This window comes from Cutaneotrichosporon oleaginosum, assembly GCF_008065305.1.
Source record: "Cutaneotrichosporon oleaginosum strain ATCC 20508 chromosome Unknown ATCC20508_contig01, whole genome shotgun sequence".
Classification (NCBI taxonomy): domain Eukaryota; kingdom Fungi; phylum Basidiomycota; class Tremellomycetes; order Trichosporonales; family Trichosporonaceae; genus Cutaneotrichosporon; species Cutaneotrichosporon oleaginosum.
The window spans coordinates 3,313,364-3,330,836 of record NW_027072170.1 but is presented as its reverse complement, the minus strand read 5'-3'; the positions used below and the strand labels follow the sequence as shown (position 1 = coordinate 3,330,836).

The 17,473-nt window shown below is 61.3% G+C and overlaps 6 protein-coding genes across 6 annotated transcripts; 3 read left to right on the top strand and 3 right to left on the bottom strand.

The window, feature by feature from the left end:
• Window positions 1–583: 583 nt before the first annotated feature.
• COLE_01347 (uncharacterized protein) lies at window positions 584–3,907 on the top strand (the record flags this gene model as incomplete). The annotated part of the gene is made up of 2 exons (XM_018421668.2): window positions 584–1,054; window positions 1,094–3,907. The coding sequence occupies 2 exons, from the start codon at window positions 584–586 to the stop codon at window positions 3,905–3,907; spliced, it is 3,285 nt and encodes a 1,094-aa protein (XP_018282970.1).
• A 178-nt stretch (window positions 3,908–4,085) lies between these two features.
• COLE_01346 (uncharacterized protein) lies at window positions 4,086–5,830 on the bottom strand (the record flags this gene model as incomplete). The annotated part of the gene is made up of 3 exons (XM_018426264.2): window positions 4,086–4,212; window positions 4,260–4,951; window positions 4,988–5,830. 3 exons carry the CDS (start codon window positions 5,828–5,830, stop codon window positions 4,086–4,088), a joined length of 1,662 nt encoding a protein of 553 aa, XP_018282971.1.
• Window positions 5,831–6,355: 525 nt separating this feature from the next.
• Window positions 6,356–7,983, bottom strand: COLE_01345 (uncharacterized protein; the record flags this gene model as incomplete). The annotated part of the gene is made up of 3 exons (XM_018425681.2): window positions 6,356–7,216; window positions 7,270–7,759; window positions 7,829–7,983. The coding sequence occupies 3 exons, from the start codon at window positions 7,981–7,983 to the stop codon at window positions 6,356–6,358; spliced, it is 1,506 nt and encodes a 501-aa protein (XP_018282972.1).
• A 1,858-nt stretch (window positions 7,984–9,841) lies between these two features.
• COLE_01344 (uncharacterized protein) lies at window positions 9,842–10,567 on the top strand (the record flags this gene model as incomplete). The annotated part of the gene is made up of 1 exon (XM_018427118.2): window positions 9,842–10,567. The coding sequence occupies one exon, from the start codon at window positions 9,842–9,844 to the stop codon at window positions 10,565–10,567; it is 726 nt and encodes a 241-aa protein (XP_018282973.1).
• A 1,194-nt stretch (window positions 10,568–11,761) lies between these two features.
• Window positions 11,762–12,543, top strand: COLE_01343 (uncharacterized protein; the record flags this gene model as incomplete). Its single annotated transcript, XM_018420127.1, has 4 exons — window positions 11,762–11,876; window positions 11,921–12,143; window positions 12,239–12,317; window positions 12,349–12,543. 4 exons carry the CDS (start codon window positions 11,762–11,764, stop codon window positions 12,541–12,543), a joined length of 612 nt encoding a protein of 203 aa, XP_018282974.1.
• An 881-nt stretch (window positions 12,544–13,424) lies between these two features.
• Window positions 13,425–17,234, bottom strand: COLE_01342 (uncharacterized protein; the record flags this gene model as incomplete). The annotated part of the gene is made up of 10 exons (XM_018421669.2): window positions 13,425–13,699; window positions 13,732–15,343; window positions 15,379–16,110; window positions 16,147–16,482; window positions 16,515–16,724; window positions 16,758–16,873; window positions 16,908–16,961; window positions 16,995–17,045; window positions 17,081–17,102; window positions 17,136–17,234. 10 exons carry the CDS (start codon window positions 17,232–17,234, stop codon window positions 13,425–13,427), a joined length of 3,507 nt encoding a protein of 1,168 aa, XP_018282975.1.
• Window positions 17,235–17,473: the final 239 nt, after the last annotated feature.

Below are 17,473 nucleotides of genomic sequence, written 5' to 3'. Positions count from 1 at the left end.
ATACTCCGCCTACATAGCTCCATACACCTTCGCCACCAGGCCATGATAATGGCAGACGGGAGCAAATTACAGTGGTCGTGTGGGAGGAGGAAGCAAAAGTCGGCTCTCTCCACCATCAGCCTCGACCACTCCGCTCCCTCTGACTCCTCTCTCTCACTCGCACTCTCACTCTCGCTCTCGCTCCTCCTCGCATCCCAGCACATCAATCTCCTCCAAGCGTCGCCCTCAACAGTGAGTAAGCTCTTCACAGTCACCCCTCCCCACACCTCTCTCCCCCCCGCCCACGACCACCGCCGCCGCCGCCGCCTGCCGCGCAATTCAACTAGCACTTTGTTCAACATTTGCTCCCAACACGCGCCAACACTCGCGTCTCGCGATCTCAGCCCGCCTCCATTGCCACCGCACCATACTCCGGCGTCATTCCATTGTTCCATGTCTCATCACCATCACAATCACAATCACCCATCACCTTAAAACTCTCCTTGGACTTTTCCTCCTTCTCCTCTCCTCCACTCACGAAACTCTTCACTCCAACTGCCATTGACCCATCCACTTTTTTTCCTTCTCTCGCTCACACTTCCAGATGTCGATTCACTTTGCTCCCCAGTGGGTCAAGCCCATCAAGCCTACTGGATCGGCCCTCGCTGCCGCATCCGACGCCGCCTCAAACTCACAGGCTCCCAAGCAGCCCGCTGCACCCGCGTCGCCCTTTCCCGCCTTGGGCCAGCCCCGCGCCGGCTCACCCACGAATGCTGCAACCTCGAACCCTCCCCTCTCGTACTCGCGCGTCACCCACACCCCCGCCTCTCCCTCCTACTCTGGTGAAGGTTACTTTCCCAATGCTGGAGACGGAGTAAATGGAGGCGCCGACCCCAGCCCCTTCCCCTTCCGCTACTCGCGCGACCATATCCTAGGCATATGGGACGAGGACAAGTTCAAGGAGCGTCCCATCGAGCTCATGCAGATGGCTGAGACGGAGAGTGGCTCGGTGCTCGTTAGCAAGGGCGTGGTCCAGCCCATCGGCCTGCGCGACCTGTCAGAGGTGGAGAAGAGGGTGAGCCTCGCAACCGAGTGCGAGTGCTGATTTTTGCAGATCCTCTCGACCTCTGTTCACCCACCTATGGCAGCTCGCCGCCAGAATCAGGCGCATTCTGGCGCGACGCTCGGGAATAATACTGGCGAGGCCACTCTCCCCCGTCGCGTCCCCCAGCCAGCGATGAAGGATGCTGTCAATACCAGCACTGCACCTTCGCGTGGCCCAGGCTTTGGTGGCTTTGGACGGGGCGAAGGCGGAGCATTCGGTGGCTCCAAGTACACCGCCGGTGCTTTGGGCGAAGGCCGTCAGCCCGGCGCCCTCGGCGGCGGATTTGGCGGTGTTCCCAAGCGTGCTCCCCGTCGCGAAGAGGACCCCACCCGGCCATCGGCGGCTTCGACGGCGCCCTCGTGGCGTTCTGTGCGCAATCAGTCGGGCACGTTTGAGGGCGTCCTGGGTTTTGGCACCGCGTCGGCGGCCTCGCCCGTTGACACTCACACCAATGGCAGTCAGGATGCGGACCGCGTCTGGAATGCTTCTGCTGATAAGCATTGGCGTGCCGCCCCGAGCGACGAGCGCCCGTTGACGATTCCCACCTCTGAGCTCTCGACGCAGTCGGTCATCGCCACAGCTTCGGCCACACCTGTGGGCGAGCGGGATGCGCAACTTCGCGAGAATACCCCTGGTCTTCGCAGTGGCACCCAAACTCCTCAAGCGCAGGAGCCTCAGGACCTGGGTAGCGTGAATTGGTACTACCGCGACCCCAACGGCAAAGAGCAGGGTCCTTTCACTGGTGCCCAGATGCAGGATTGGTACTCGCACTCGTACTTCAAGGACGACCTGCCGATTCGCCGTGAGACGGAGACACCTTTCCACAAGCTCTCAGAGCTCAAGGTGAACACCGGCAATGCCGTTCAGCCATTCCTCTCAGCTGTTCGCCCTCGCCTTCCTCCCAACCTTCCGATTCCCCTTGCCGCCCTTCAAACTACCAACGCCGCGCCTGGAAGTGTGCCTTCGCCGGCGGGCGGTCTCAACGACTCGTTTGGCAGACTCAACATGGGCGCACTGCCCGCGCCGCAGGCCCAGTATCCCCCCAATGCCTACCAGGGCAGTCACTTCGGCCAGCAGCCTCAGTACAACAACCAGTTTGCGGCCGTGCCGTTCGGAAGTCAACAGTGGAACCCGGCCCCAGGCACTCAAAGTCCCGCCCGCCTCAACGGTAGCTTCGGCTCGATCGGTCCTCAGTCATCGTATGCACCGTACGGTGCCGCGATTGGCACCCCTCCTATCCCCCGTCCAGACGTTTTCGCATCTCCCATCGGCCAGACTTCGCCGTGGACCGCTGCGCCCGTGAACCCCGCTGCAGCCTGGCAGCAACCGCCTCTCCAGCCGCAGCAGCAACAGCAGCAGCAGCAGATGGCTCCCGCTCCCATTGCTCCCCAGCAGCACCAGCAGCAGTATAACCAACAACAACACCAGCAGGCGTCCCAGCAGCCCGCTCTTACCGAACCTTCCTACTTCCCGCCCACTGAGGAGATCCGCCCGGAGCAAACCGCCTCCACCGGAGAGTACGATGGGGTGGGCGATGAGTCCATGGTCGATGACTTCCTCGGCTCTGACGGGGCGCCTGAGGACGACGTCCTGTCCCAGGCTGGGGTCGTCGACGAGGAGCAGGAGGAGGAGGAGGAAGAGGAAGAGGAAGAGGAGTATGTCGAGGAGACCCCTGAGGAGATCGAGGAGCCTGCCCCCAAGCCTGCTCCGACTTCGGTCTGGGCCAAGGCGCCCCAGGCTGCCACTCGCAAGCCCTCCGCCGAACCCACTCCCGCCCAGGCCTCCCAGCTTCCCCCTCCCCACGCCTCTCTCCCTCCCAAGCCCTCTACGGGCCCCATCAAGACCGAATCTTCGAAGGAGACGTCCCGCGCCTCCGCGACGCCCGTCGAGAAGACAGCGCCCAAGGCGGCTCCGTGGGCTACGGCCGACAAGCACGCGCACGGCCCGTCCCTCCGCGAGATCCAGGAAGCCGAGGCCCGCCAAGCGGCTGCGCGGAAGCAGGCGCGTGCCGAGGCGCGTGCCACTGCGCCGGCCTCGGTCGCCGCTGCCGCCGACGAGCTCCCGACCTCAATGACTTGGGGTCTGCCGACGAGCAAGGGCACCGCCCCGCCCCCTTCGTCGACGCCGCCTGCGCCTGCGTGGGGCGGTGGCGCCGAGGGCCCGAAGAAGACCCTCAAGCAGATCCAGGAAGAGGAGGAGCGCCGCAACCAGAAGCTCGCGCGCCAGCAGCAGTCTACTGTCGCGACCGCTTCGCCGGCCGCCAAGCGCGGGTACGCCGACCTGGCCGCGAACTCTCCGACGCCGGCGCAGGCCGCTGCCGCCGCCGCTGCGGGCTGGACGACGGTGGGTGCCGGCGGCAAGTCTGCCGCTGTGCCAGCCAAGCCCGCTACGCTTCCCGCCAAGCCCGTCGCTGCAGTCAAGCCCGTGGCGGCCGTCGCCAAGCCCGCGGCCAAGCCGCCCGTCGCCGACGAGCAGCCCAGCATCGAGTTCATCCGCTGGACCAAGCAAGCGCTCACCGGCCTCTCGGTGCCCATCGACGACTTCATCTCAATGCTCCTCACCTTCCCCGTGGACCCGCCTGCGTCAAGCCGCGCCGAGGTGCAGGAGATCATCGCCGACTCGGTGTACGCCAGCAGCTCGACACTCGACGGCCGCCGTTTCGCACAGGAGTTCATGACCCGCCGCAAGGCCGACGCCAAGCGCGACGCGTCCAAGCCCGTCGCCAAGATCGGCAGCCTCGCCGACGTCGTCAAGACCCAGCCAAAGGCACCTGCCGCAGAAGTTGGATTCAAGGTCGTCAAGGCTAAGAAGAAGCGCGGATAGATGTCTGGGCTCAGGCCGAGGGGTGTGGCATTGCCCTGTATGCATGCTGCTGTGTTACTGCTCAACAAAGGCGTTACTGCTCCACAGTTGCATGATCGAGATCTACTGACCGCTGCAGCTCCTTTTATGCCAATAGATGAAATCAGATGTACAGCCGAGTTCGACGGTTTGCAACCGCTCAGCCCTCCCACTCAGGAATTTCGGTCCAATCCTCGGCTTCGCGATCCCAGCCAAGGAGGCCTGGGTCAACGCTGAAGCGCTGAAGCATGGCGCTCTTGTCCCACACACGATCGGTCTTGGCTGGCCTGTGCATGTCAGCAGACGCTCTCGACGTCTCGGTGAGAGAACTCACTTGTGCTCCATGGAATGTGCCTCGTAGGCAGGAATGTAGGCGTCGGTTCCAGTGACTTGGTCTGTGAAGCTTCCGGGGTCACTGTAGTCACCAAAAATGGGATCACCTCTCTCGTCAAGCACATCGCCGTTCGCGTTGGTGGGCGCGTTGCGAAGATACTCTAGCTGTCGAGAGCTGAGTCCGGCCGAGTTCGAGTCGTTGCTGAATCCCCAGTCGTCCCAACGCGATAAGGGCAGGTGGGGTGCAGTATCGTCGGGCGGCTCCGGGATCAACGCAAAGAGAAGGTCGGTGACGTCGCGCCCAGCCTGGCGCCAGGTGTGGATGCGGCCCTGGATAACGACGTCTTCTCCCGTGTGTTCGAGATGAATGGCCTTGTGCAGCTGACGGAGGCGCTCCTCTAGGGAGGAAATCAGATTGCGGTTGAGGTCCGTGGCCCTGCCCCTGCTGACTCGGGTTTTGCTGAAGGAGCCAGGACGCGAGACAGTGGATGAGCCGTGTGCAGCCATGGTAGGCGGGATGAAAGGCTTGATGCGGGTAGTTTTCGCGAGCCGACGAGTTGGACGACTGAGCTGCTTCGTTGCGGGCTGGGTCTGCTGGCTGGGCCGGAGTCTGACAGCTGGCAGGTTGACGACAGTGGGAGGCTTGAACGGCCGCTTAAGTACGCGGGAAGCCGCAACTTCAAGGTCGTGGAGCTAGTGTCAGACAACTACTAAAGTGTGGTAGCTTACCTCGCGTGCAGCGTCGGAACTTGAGTCAGCCCGCCGCTTCTGGGTGGGTCCGTGATGCCGGCGGGCTTTGCCCGCACACCACTGCGTGTCCTCAGGCGTGACCAGTTTGGGAGGTCGGAAATCTCCTAGTGTGCTTCTGGGTTTGGGGTGCAAGGAAGGGGCTAAATCAACAGCGTCGCAGACGGGGGCATGGCACGGAGGCATTGTCGGCGGGGAATCGGGCATGATGTTGTGAACGCAGAGACTTGGAGCAGGCGGTGGCTTGGAATGAACGGTCACATCGGAATCAAGCTCAGCACTCGGGTGAGATCGAGCGTCTTGGGCGGACGGATCGATTTCCATTGCCTTCATATCATCAGGCTCGACTGGAAGAGAAGGAAGCACACTGGGCAGCATAGACTCGCGCGCTTCGCCGACGGTCGCATTCGTCACAGCACACTCGCTCGCTGTGACCAGCCCAGGCGACTCGTGAAGGCCTGGGGAGCAGAAACGCGTCGTGCTCTGGCTTGGAAGGGGACTCCGAGTCGCAGCATGACCACCTTCCTCGACAAACTCGAGTTGTGCCGCGGGCGTAGACGGGCCGCTGGTGAGAGTGAGACAGGGGGTGAGGTGCGGGAGCGAGCTGGCCAGACTTGGTGAGCTGTCAAACAGAAAGGAGAGGTAATACGACTCGATGGAAAATGAGGGGGTCACGCCGCGCTGGGGAAGGCGTCGGGGTGCTGGTCTGTGAGTCAAGGTGAGGTGAGGTTGAAGGGTGTGATTGAGGTGGTCAGCATCGTCACCGGGGAGGGGCGGGGGAGCTGGGAGTGAGTACGCGTCAGCGCCGACAGAGTCGGACTTCATGATGGAGTGATAAGAGGAGGAGAAGCGAGGTAGATGGAGAACGGAGAGATGTCAAGATCAGAGTTACGATGCGAGGAAGGAGAAACTCGGTGAGAGCGCACACGTCATCACGAATCACAACGCGCGTCAACCATCTCTTCAACTCCTGTTTCCTTTAGCTCTCGCCTCCCGTCCACTACATGCACTACTCCACCAACTACCGAGAGGTCGGTTGCAGTTGCACAATTCACAAACTGCCAAGGAAAGAGCAGATTAGCAGACTCAGAACCACCACCACCACCACCACCACCACCACCGCTCCCAGAGCAACCATTTCAAGTCAGGGGACACAAGAAAGCATACCATGAGCTACCTGTGGGTTTCGAGCCATATACCCGGTCTAGGCTAGCGTCTAACACTGATCTACTTCCTCTTACAACTATACCGGCCGCCGTCCCATACTATTACGTTTCGTTTGCTTGTTTCTTGAGTGTTATGTTTGAGGGTGCGCCGCCGCGCACCAAGACGTACAGGGGTGACACCAGTCTAGATGGTGTAAAAGAACCAGTCGACGTTGTCGCCGTGGTCCTCGAGGGCCTTCTTCTCCTCGGCGGTCCAAGGGCGGCCGCGAGCCTCGTTGCGCTCGACCTTCTTCTTGTTGGCGTAGGCACCGTACCACCACATAAGGATGGCGGTGAGGATGGTGAGAACACAGTAGCCGAGGCAGACAGCGTGTCCGAGAATGTAGCGGGGCTTGTGCTCCTTGGGGTAGATGAAGGACGAGACGATACCACCGCAGTTACCAAGCGAGACAATGATGGCAGTAGCGACACCCTTCTTGAGCGAACCACCGGCGTTGTTCGAGCCCCAGGCAGTGATGACGGGGATCAGGGGGTAGATACCTGACGAGGCAAGGAAGAGAGCAAAGTAGTCGACCTTGGTGTTGATGTGGCAGAGAAGGAGGATGTAGCCGAGAGCGCCAACGGAGCAGAAGACGATGGTGATGACGCCACGCATCTTGAGGCGGTCAGAAAGCCAGCCAGCGAAGACAGTGAAGAAGGCGGCAACGACGTAGGGGGGGACCGACATGAGCTGAGCCTGAGCAGCGCTGTAGCCAAGGTTGGCGACGAGAGTGGGCGAGAAGAGCGAGAACGTGTAGAGGGGGCAGAGAGCACCGTGGAACATGATGGCGTTGACCCAGACCTTCCAGTCAAGGAAGGCGTCCCAGACGAACTGCATCTTGAACTCGTTGGAGCAACCGTCGTTGTCGAGGTGGAGACGCTCAACGGTGTGGCGACGCTCAGCCTCGGTAAGGAACTTGGCTGTGTCGGGGTAGTCGTACATGACCCAGAAGGAAGCAAAGGCAACCACGACAGTGGCAATACCCTCGAGGATGAAAATCCAGCGCTGGAAAGGTCAGCCAGCCTCTGAGGTTGAGGAACACGAGAAAGGTTACTCACCCAGCCCTCATAACCGGCAGCGCCATCCATGAAGTTGATGAGGCGGGCGAGGAGACCACCGAAAGCACCGGCGGCGGTGGCGGCGGAGAAGAAGAGAGCAATGCGGAGAGCGATTTCGTGGCGACGGTACCACTGAGACAGGAAGTAGGAGACACCGGGGAAGAGACCGGCCTCGGTAGCGCCGAGGAAGATACGTGCGACGAGGAGGCCCTCGAAGTTTTTGACGAAGCCCATACCGGTCATGACGCCACCCCAGGCAATCATGATAATCGGGAGCCACATGGAAGGGCGCCAGGCCTTCATGACCATGTTCGACGGGACCTCACAGAGGACGTAGAACACGAAGAAGATGCAGAGACAGGTGGCGTAGTCGGTCGAGTCGAGGTTGATGTGCTTGGAAAGACCGAAGAGGTTTGCGTTTCCGATGTTGGAACGGTCCAGGAACGAGAGCAGATAAAGAAGGGCGAGCCAAGGGACGAGGTGGAAGTCGCTGACAAGTGTTAGTTGGTTGAACTCGAGTCGTGTCCGTCTGTGCACTCGGTGCTGCACGAAGACTTACAGTTTGCGCACAAGGCGCTTGTCGTCGACCTCCTGACCCTCAACCTCGCGGATGGAGTTGCCGCTCGAGACATCCTTCACGGTGTACTCGGCATAAGTGGCATCCACCTTCTTGTCGTCGGCGTAGGAGTCGTGGATAGAAGGAGAGTTTGTCATTGAAGCCTGACAAGTGTGAGCATGTTTACGCCGGGGATGGGGGGGGGAGAGGGAGGCGCTCGTCGAGCGAGGGACCCGCAAGGTGTGGCTGGAGATACATCGAGAGGAGTAAGGTGTGGAGATGAGGGGGTCGGTGACGTGAGGAAGGCGAGATGGTAGATGGTGGTGGTCAATCGCGCTCGGACAGTGCACTTGTGGGGTGGTGAAGGGGTGGCGTGGGCTAGCACCACCAGATCACCGGACCACGGGACCACCGGGGTCGATGCGGTGAGGAGATGATGAGGCGATGGGATGGGAGGCGGCGGAGTCGCGAGGAATGGGAAAGGAGAGAGAAGAGAGTCGAATGGAGAGAGAAGAGGCCACTCACTGAGTACTGAGAAGTGAAGATGTGAGCTGATGAAGAAAGACTGAAAGCGCTGACCACCGAGTCCTCTTATACAACTTGACAGGCCAGCTCGGCCAGACGACAAGACGGCCCAGCCATGGCCAGCCAGCCAGCTTCGCACCAGACTGCTCCTGGCCCAGCACTTGGGCCTTCCTCGCTGCTGCTGCTGCGCAAGAAAAAAAGCTTTGGCGCCACTCGGCCAATCTCAGCACGCACACCCATGGGGCCTCCCAGTTGCCGCAAGGTCTTGCCCGCCCCACGGGGGCCGCCTCTCGGCAGGTGCAAGACACTGAGTGTTGGTGCAGATTGCATTCCCCTCGGACACCGGGCTTCGCACTCGGACCGCTTTCAAGGGATGATTGTGAGATGAGATTGAGATGAGATGCAGCGGGTGATGACAATGAACTGGCTTGCTTCGCCTCATCGACGACGAGGGACATGAGGGCATCAAGGGCTTGTTCACCGCTCGGACGCTCAGACGCTGTCAGGGATGGTTGTCAGAGCTCCACAAATCCTCCTCTGCACCAGTACGAGTAGTGGGGCAGCACTGGTCAGCAATAATCAGTAACCAGTCAGCACGAGCAAGCGCAAGCGATCACAAGCTTTGCCGCGGAGGACCACATTCCAGGAGGCTACAACATGGTTATCCTGCTGGGAACAAGGGTAACGCAGAGGGGAGCTGAGAAGGAGGCGGTTCCGAGGACTGACGGGAACCCTTGTTGACATGACAAGGCTTGTGCGTTGTTAGTCGAGGATGAGGCTAAGAGAGCGAGGAGCAAGAGCGCGTGAGATCGTGAGAGTCGAGGGAGAGGGAGAAATCGAGAGAATGATGGCAAATTCGGGCGATTAGCGAGGACTCGGGCCGACCCTTTGTTTACGGAACGGAATAGTATTTTTGTATTTCCGCCACCCTCTAATTTCCTATTGTTATACATAAACTCCCAAGTCAGGCGATCAACGCTCGGACTGCTTCTTACCAATGACCTTTGCTCCTCCAAGCCATTCTCAAGCCACCTCCTCCCCTCGACCACTGACCCATTCCTCCTCGACTCCGCACCTCTTGTCGGCCATCGGCGATGAGCGATGCACGCGACCCCCCGCCTGCGCAACCTGCTCATGCTTTCTCATGCTAACCCCCCCCGCACTCACCACCCCTAACCTTCAGATCTCCATCCCCTCGCCTCCGCCGCGCCTCACCCGCATGACCTGACACGCTACCTAACAATGAATGTCCTTGCTGTCCTGACCATCGCCCCTCGTGCTCGCACTCGAGGCGCCATTGTCTGTCCAGCTGCTCACGCAACGCCTTACAGGTCGTGCAGAACGCCTCTGTGCGGCCTCTCATCCTCTCATCCTCCTAAACCCTGGTCATCCGTCGCATCCGCGCGCACCTCGCCACCTCGCCTCCTCGCGGCTTCTCACTGCTCTCACCTCTCACCACCTCCTCACCCCTCACCCCGCACGCTCTCGCCGATGTCCCGACTCCCCACACCCACGCTCGGACGTCAACCCTGCTGTCGCATCTTCGCATTCGCACAAATCCACTCCCCTATCCCCACCAACCCCTCACGCGTCATCCTCTCACATCTCCCCCTTTCGCGCCGCCACTCGGTACTGGGCCATGTTGAGACGGATGAGTGGGCCTTAGTCGGCCTTGACTCTCCACATACCGTCTTCTCCGTGGGGCCGTACAGCGGCCCAAAACGCGCGGGCCTCTATCGCTCCCGGCAAGGACTACCCGGTCTTCTCATGCCGCTCATTACCCCCTCTTGCCCGCACTCCAAGGGGTTGGGGGGGGGGCGACATCAAGACGAGCGGCAGCCGACTCTGCCGAGGCGAGTGCGACAAACGACAAGCCTCGGCGCCCGCTACGCACAGGCAGTGGCGGCCAACGTTAACTCCCACATACACCGTCCTTCTGATTTGGCCGATTCATATCTGTCTGTTCATTCGCCCTGCCCCGCTGACCTCCGCTCGCCCGTTGCCAAGCAGCCAAGAGGAAAGAGCAGGACCAGGAGCCGTTTCCGATTACATACCATGACTCATAAAGTTGGGAATGCTAGTCGTCCGAGTCGACGCGGAGCGAGAGGGCAAAGCCCGTCGACACAATGCGACTGGACGACCCCGCGCCAGCCCCGCGGCGCGGCAGTGGCAATTGGTCGTCGACACGTCCGCGTCTGCGTCGCCATGAACGGGTAAACTTTTCCTGTCATCACATCCACCTGTGGAATGTGCGATCCCGCACTAATGGGAGTCACTACTACCAACATGCCCGCAATGACCAAGGCGGCCATATTCACACTGGAAACGCGCTCGGCTGGGGATGCCGGCGGGGCGGATTGGGGCTCCGATTCCCCGGAGGCGGGGACGTGGGTGCGATGTCAGCCCATAAGATAGTGGGGAGGCAGGGGAAAGCGGCGGAGGCCGCTGATGACGAGACGCGAGCTGATGCTGGCGGCTGCGTCGATCTTTGGGCTGACATGATGTGGTTGCCATCACGCTCCGGTGTGATGGCGAGTTTTGCTGAGTTTTGGGATATCCAACTCACTTGCGGAAGTTGGCGGCGCGCGATACCCACCACATTGCTCCGCCCTGCCCAGCTTGCCCGCCCAGCATACCTGCCCACCTGCTGCTCAGAGATCGCTCACATGGACCACGACGCGATCGTCCATCTCATCGCGCGCGACACACTATCCTGTGATTCCTACGGTCCGTTCGCGTGGCGGCGGCGGCGCCACCGCCACTGACGGTTCCTGTGAGCTTCAGGAGCCGGAGATGGGGGCCGACGGATACGGATATGGAAGACGAGCGCGCGGATTGGATATAGCTGCGTTTTCCCGGACGTGCCGACGAAGGCGCAACGACGTGCCCCAACGGGTCAGATCGATAGAGCGTGTTGGTGACATGGCGGCGATCGTCGCGCTGCAGCCACAGACTCTGTGACTGACAGTGTCGATCGCAACGTACTTTGCATTGACCGCCTGCATGCCGCCTGGTCACCTGGTAGGTTGAGTGCTCGCCGGGGCCTTGGAGGTCAATGTCATCACGCGATCACTGGCAGCGATGCCTCATGTGAGCGGCGCAGGAGATGGTTGCGGCTTCTCAGATCTCATCTCGAATTGCCTCTCGCTGTCCAGGCACAAGAGTGGCTCGAATAAGCCTCTGGTCACCCACGTGGCGACGGAGTTCTGCGGAATGAAGTGATGACGCAGCCACCACTGGCACAGCTAACCGCCACCGACTCACCTCCAACGCATCAACACTCTCTGCTCGCGATCAAGCAACGCCAGCTCTGACCGTCTGAGCGCGATCACGCACGCCCAGCCCTCCAGCCTTAGACTCTCGATCGTCCCGCCGGCCAAACAATTCTCCACCAGGCGCCCATTAACCACAATGGACGCGATCGTCATTCCAGCCGACAACGTCCCCGCGGACCTCCGCCCCATCGAGCAGACGCTCAAACGCGCCGCAGAGCTCAAGAAGGTCGACCCTGTAGTGTCTTATTGGTGTAAGCTGCCCCTCCTTTTCCTCAGCGTCAATGTTTGACACTAGGCTGCTTCTGGGCGGCGCAGAAGGCGCTCAAGATCCCCAACCGGTCGCGGGAGGGCACCTCGTTCCTCATGCGCGTCCTCGACGCGCTCGAAGAGATGAAGGCCGCGCTGGGAGACAACGAAGCGGTCACTAACGAAGCTGTTGGCAGCGCGCACGTCGAGAGCTTTGCCCTCAAGGTGTTCTTGGGTGCGGATAACGCCGACCGCGCGGGGGACTTCAGCAAGTGAGTTAGTGCTCTCCGCCGCCAGCGAGGGGGCGCGCTCCCGCGGCGAAGTGGCGAGGCTTGGAGGGTGGCGGCGGGTGGCAGGCTGACACCAGAGCGACGATCCGCAAATTCGTCGTCGCCGGCCAGTTCATCGACGTCCTCAACGCCTTCGAGACCGGCATGTCAGAGGAGGTACGCCTCGCGTCTGCTCCGCTGACCCAAGATGTCGCAGAAGGCGAAGTACGCGAAGTGGAAGGCCGCAGATCTTGCCAAGTGCCTGCGCGAAGGCCGCACACCCGTCCCCGGCCCACGTGAGTATACCTATGGCACATCTAACTCCAGCCGTGGACCCGATGGAGGCCGAGCTCGCCGCCCTCGCGGGCGACGTGGGCGACGCGGGCGACGCGGAGCGGCGTGAGTCCGCCTCGCCGGCTCCCGGCCCCAGCGCTGGCTCTGCGCCAGCCTCCCGCCCCACCTCCATCGCCGCGTCACCCGCGCGCTCCCCGCTCGCATCGCCCTCCCACGACCTCCCCATCCTTCCTGGCGTCCCTCTTGACCGCGCGACGTCCGCGACGTCCGCCACTTCTCTCAACCCAGGCCTCGGCTCGCCCCCCGCCGCGCTCAGCCGTACCCTATCGGGCGGCAGCGCGCGGTCGGGCGGTTCTGGTTCGGGCGGCATGGGGCTCCCCTCCTTCCCCCCGCCTGCTCTTTTAGGTGCAGGCTTCTCCACATTCGACACCGCGTCCGACGACGCAGAGGACCAGCCTCAGGCCATGCCGCGCTCCAGCGCCAGCAGGGTATTCATCGATCTTCTCGCGCCCTCGCCGGACCCGCCAGCGTCACCACCTGCGCCCTCCCCCGTCGCTCGCGCGGCATCGAGCGCGCCGCCCCTGTCCCCGCCGCGCGCAGTGTCGCCGCCACGCGCGCCCACCTCGCCAGCCCGCGCCCCGCCTCGTGTTGTCCCAGCTCCCGCCCCCGCCCCTGTCCGTGCCGCACCCGTCATCCCGCCTCCTGCGCCAGCATCCGCGCCGCCACTCGGCGCAGTGCGCGAGCTCACCCGCGCCGAGACAGAGCGGTGCCAGAAACACTGCCGATGGGCAATCAGCGCGCTTGAGTTCGAGGACCCAGAGACAGCGCGGACCGAACTGCTCAAGGCGCTCGCGATGCTGTCGTGAGACCACATGATTACGACTAGTTGCATGGATACAGAGCTAGGGCTACTTCTTCTTGGCGGCCATGGCCTCGTCATACGCTATCCGGCACTTCTCCTTGGAGCGCTTGGTAGATGGTTTCTTCTTCCTACCCGGCTCCTTGCCCTGTCGTCAGCCCGTCATCGCCACCTTTGCTCACCGCTAAGTATATCTCATCTGCCTCTCCGCCCAGTGGCACCATCTTATCCTCGGAGACCCAGCCGTACGAGCCCTCCTTGTCGTAGAAGCGCACGAGCGTCACAGGCCCGTTCTTGGACATGTTCTCCTCCAGATCCAGCACGCTTTGCGGTACTGTCTGCCAGTCCTTGACGTGGTTGATGATACGCGCTGGGAAGTATGGGAACGACGTCGCCTTGGCCCAAACTGATGTCAGCTGAGAACAGCTTTTGACCTACCCTGCATGCCTGGTCCGAAGTTAGGTTTCGCTTTGCGGGCTGTGGATGAGGCGGGGCGCGAACGCGAGGAGGCTCGCGCTGAGGCCGGGGTTGCCAATGACGCCAATGACGGTGTTGTTGCGGACGTGGTGCAAGGAGGATCCTCCGCGGGTTCGGCTGAGGCGTCCCCCTCAAGCACCCCGGCATCGCCATCATGTGTCGTCTCCGCTCCCCTACCAGCAGCGTCCTCGTCTAGTGAGCCATCTGAGCCCTTTCCCTCCTCGCGCTTCACTTCACCACCGGCTTCTCCCTGGGCCGTTTCAGCCTCCGCAGCCTCTCCTCTCTCGCCCTCGTCCGCCGCTGCAGACTGTTTCCCTGGTGCCTCTTCTCCGGCGTCTCCTGCGCCCTCAATTATCACCGCCTTCGGCGTTGCCATGTCCTCCGGCAGAGGCGATAGACTGCTGCGGTCCGGAAATCTTGCCTCGGTGGCAGTGGGCGGCGCGCTGTCGGGTACCGGGGTGAGGTCGTCATCGCTCTCCATTCTGCTGCGCTTGGCAGGTGGCTCGGGTGGAGGCGAGGCTTTGCGTTTGCTGGTACGCGAAGTAGCTGACCGCGCAGAGGACATGGACGCCTTCCGTGCACGTCCCTTCGCCTCTTTCCCTTTTCCCTTGACATCTTTCTCCTTCGTCGCCACAGCCGGCGGTCCTCGTTCTTTGCCTCGCGCCTTGGACTGGGGAGAATCCGTTGATGACTTAGAGGGCTCCTTGACCTTCTTAATCTCCCTGGACTTGGGCTTGGAGATGGGCTTGCTCTCCTGCGACACTCGCCGCCGCTTCGACCCCTCTGGTAAGATCCAACCGACGTTGAATCGCTCGTTCTGATGCCGTGCGTCCAGCGAGGTCGTGACTAAGTCAAGTCTTTTCTCTTTCGCGCGCCGCTGCGCGTCGGTCAAGATGGGGATGCTCTGGAGGCCGAGGACGCCCCTTTGCGGGTTTCTCATGGGTTTGATGCTGCCAGGAGATGACGCCGCTGAGCTGGCCTCCTCCTCCGCTACGGTGCGCCTCGTGCGTCGTCGAGGTGTGCCGCTCGAGCCGCTAGGCCCTGCCTCTGGTTGCACTGCCGGCTCTGTTATTGCCGCCGAATCTGGCACAGCCGCAGCGTCGGGCGTTGCCTCTAGCGCAGGTGTCCCTACTGGCGATGATGCCGACGTGTTATGACGGCGGCTGGCGCGCACCCCACCCAACACCTTCCGCTCCTTGTAACGCTCCTCACGCTCTGCGAACAATTTGGCACGGTTGACAGCTGGGCGCTTTGGCCGGGGCGGGGACGGCTCCTTTGGTTTCTCGACTTCGGAGACGAAGATTGACGCGAGCATATCACGTGTGGAGTCGCTCGGATCTGGCGCCACCAGGGCTTGCAAGCGCACGAGCGACGTCTCGAGGTCGCCGACAGCCCCATCTGCTGGCTCAATCCACTCGTCGCCAAGTGGTTGAAGGGAGGATTCAGATGGGATATTGTCAAGCTCGGTGAGGATGGGCTCGGACAGCGCCTTATACCGCACTGCTCGACGGTAGAAGGCTGTGTCAGACTTGTTGTACAGCTGCGCATTCGCGAACAACAGCCTGATATCATTCTGACGTCAGCCACTGCTGTCTGCCAACAAGTCACCTTGAACTCAGCGACATTGCGGTACCGGACATTCTCGATCTTCTTGTCGATGTCGGAAAAGCAGATAGGTTCTTTGACAACTTCGTAGTAGTCGGGGACCTCGTCCTTGTCGACTGGGTGCAAGAAGATGTCCTCGCGGTCGAGGGCAGAAATGCGGTCGAACACACTTCGTAGTACCGTGTAATGCGGCAAGACGAACCCTTCGACGACATCCTTGATAACCTGAGCCTGGCGCAGCTTCTCCTTTTCACGCTTGCGCACGAGTTCAGCGAGCAAGCGCACCTTTTCGAGGTCATTGCGCAATGCGATGAGAAACTCGAGCTTCTTGGCCTTCTCCGCCTCTGTCTCGTCCCGTGACTCCGTTGTCGCCGTCCACGGCTCCAAATGTAGGCGTTTGAGCAGCGGCGCGCCTCGTCGTGCCTCCCGCTTCAAGCTCCAATAGCGACAAAGCCGCTCAATAAACAGCTGGCGCTTGCTGATCGTCACCTTCGCAACGTAGTCGAGCAGGCGATTCACGATCATGCGTGGCACGATGGGAGGACCAGGTCTGTACGACTTGGCGTGCGCCCTCGCGGACTTTGTCGTTATCGTTGTGGGGCGAGTAGTCAAGGAGTCCTTTCGCTTCCGTTTGCGTGCCGGCGCCGGAGACGGCAAATCGTCCTCGTCTTCCTCAGATTCGTGGTACGAGTCGTCATCGACATCATCTGGTTCGGAGGCGAGTCGCCAGTCAGCCTGCTGTCAGTCTCCTTCGATTTCCGAGGTCCTCACTGGCAGGTGTTTGTCGCAATAAGCCTTCAACTGCCCGTCCGCGCCCATCAATTTCATGCTCATCAGCAATCCAGCCTGCCGCGCACAAGTCACATGGAACGCTGTGAAGCAGCTTGGCTTCTCGCACTGGATGCAGGCGCCGACGCGCTCCTTGCAAAGCGAACACACCAGCTTCCAACGGCTCTTGGGAACGTTCTCGACCCCCTCCACAGGCTCCATGTAGATTGCGTTGCCAACGCCGAGCTCAGGTATCCATATCGCACAGAGGAGGTGAGCCCACAAGCCGGTCGTGGTCTGCTTGAACGCGCCTCCTTCGTTTGGGCAAAACAAGCATGACTGGCATCAGAAAGAAAGGCATGGATACGCACGGCAGGGTTCTCCGGCGACACGGTGCACTTCCTGCACAACCACTGGCCCTCGGGGATGTAAGGGACACCGTAGCAGTCCTGGTGGACGGGGAGGTTGCAGCCGTCGCAGAAGACGATGGCATTCGAGTTCTCGCCTTCGCCATCGTCGCAGATCGCGCACTTGGAGTCCTCGACGGGCATGTGGCTCTGCGGCTGCGGGATGCGCTTGATCTGCCATGAGCTACGGCCTTCCCTCGGACTCACGAGGTTGAACCACTCCTTCTCGAGCTTGTCGATGAGCACTTCGAAGAGCTCATACGACACAGGCGCCTGCTGGTCCTTCTTCCGCTCGGCATTGACGGCATCCAGCCATTCCTGGTCTTTCGTTAGTCCATTCCGGGCCGCACAGCTCACCCTGCTCGTCCATGTCGTACTCGACCTGTACGGCGAGCTCGCTCTCGATCGGCTCTGCCATCAGCATCTACCGTAAAACGGACTGACCGATGTAGCGAATGTAGTGCTCCGGTCGCTCAAAGTAGGAGAAGTCATTATCTGTCATTAGCGAAAGTGGGTCACTTCAAGCTCACAGCCATACGACCGCGCCTGTTCCTGGTATCAGCTGGACACCCTCCACCGACTCACGGAGTGCACGCCCGCAGGCCCGAGCAGCGCCTTGTCATCGGTGATGACGCGAAAGGAGACTGTGGGGACGTCCACCTTCTTGCCCGGCGAGGTGGCCATCGCGGCGGGATGGAGGTCGTGGAAATGTAGATGACTGGGCAACGCGGAAAGTGCGAAGTCAGTCAGATGGTCACAACATGGACCTGGACGCGTCGGTGGCGATTTCCACGTGGCAAATGACGTGGTCTACGCGAGCAGGAGGGTAGCGGCCAGAGCCGATCGTGACTCGAGTGCATGAGTATGCATCACAGTGCGCTATTGAGGTGGTGCGAGGAGCTTGGGAGCGACGGAGACATGCG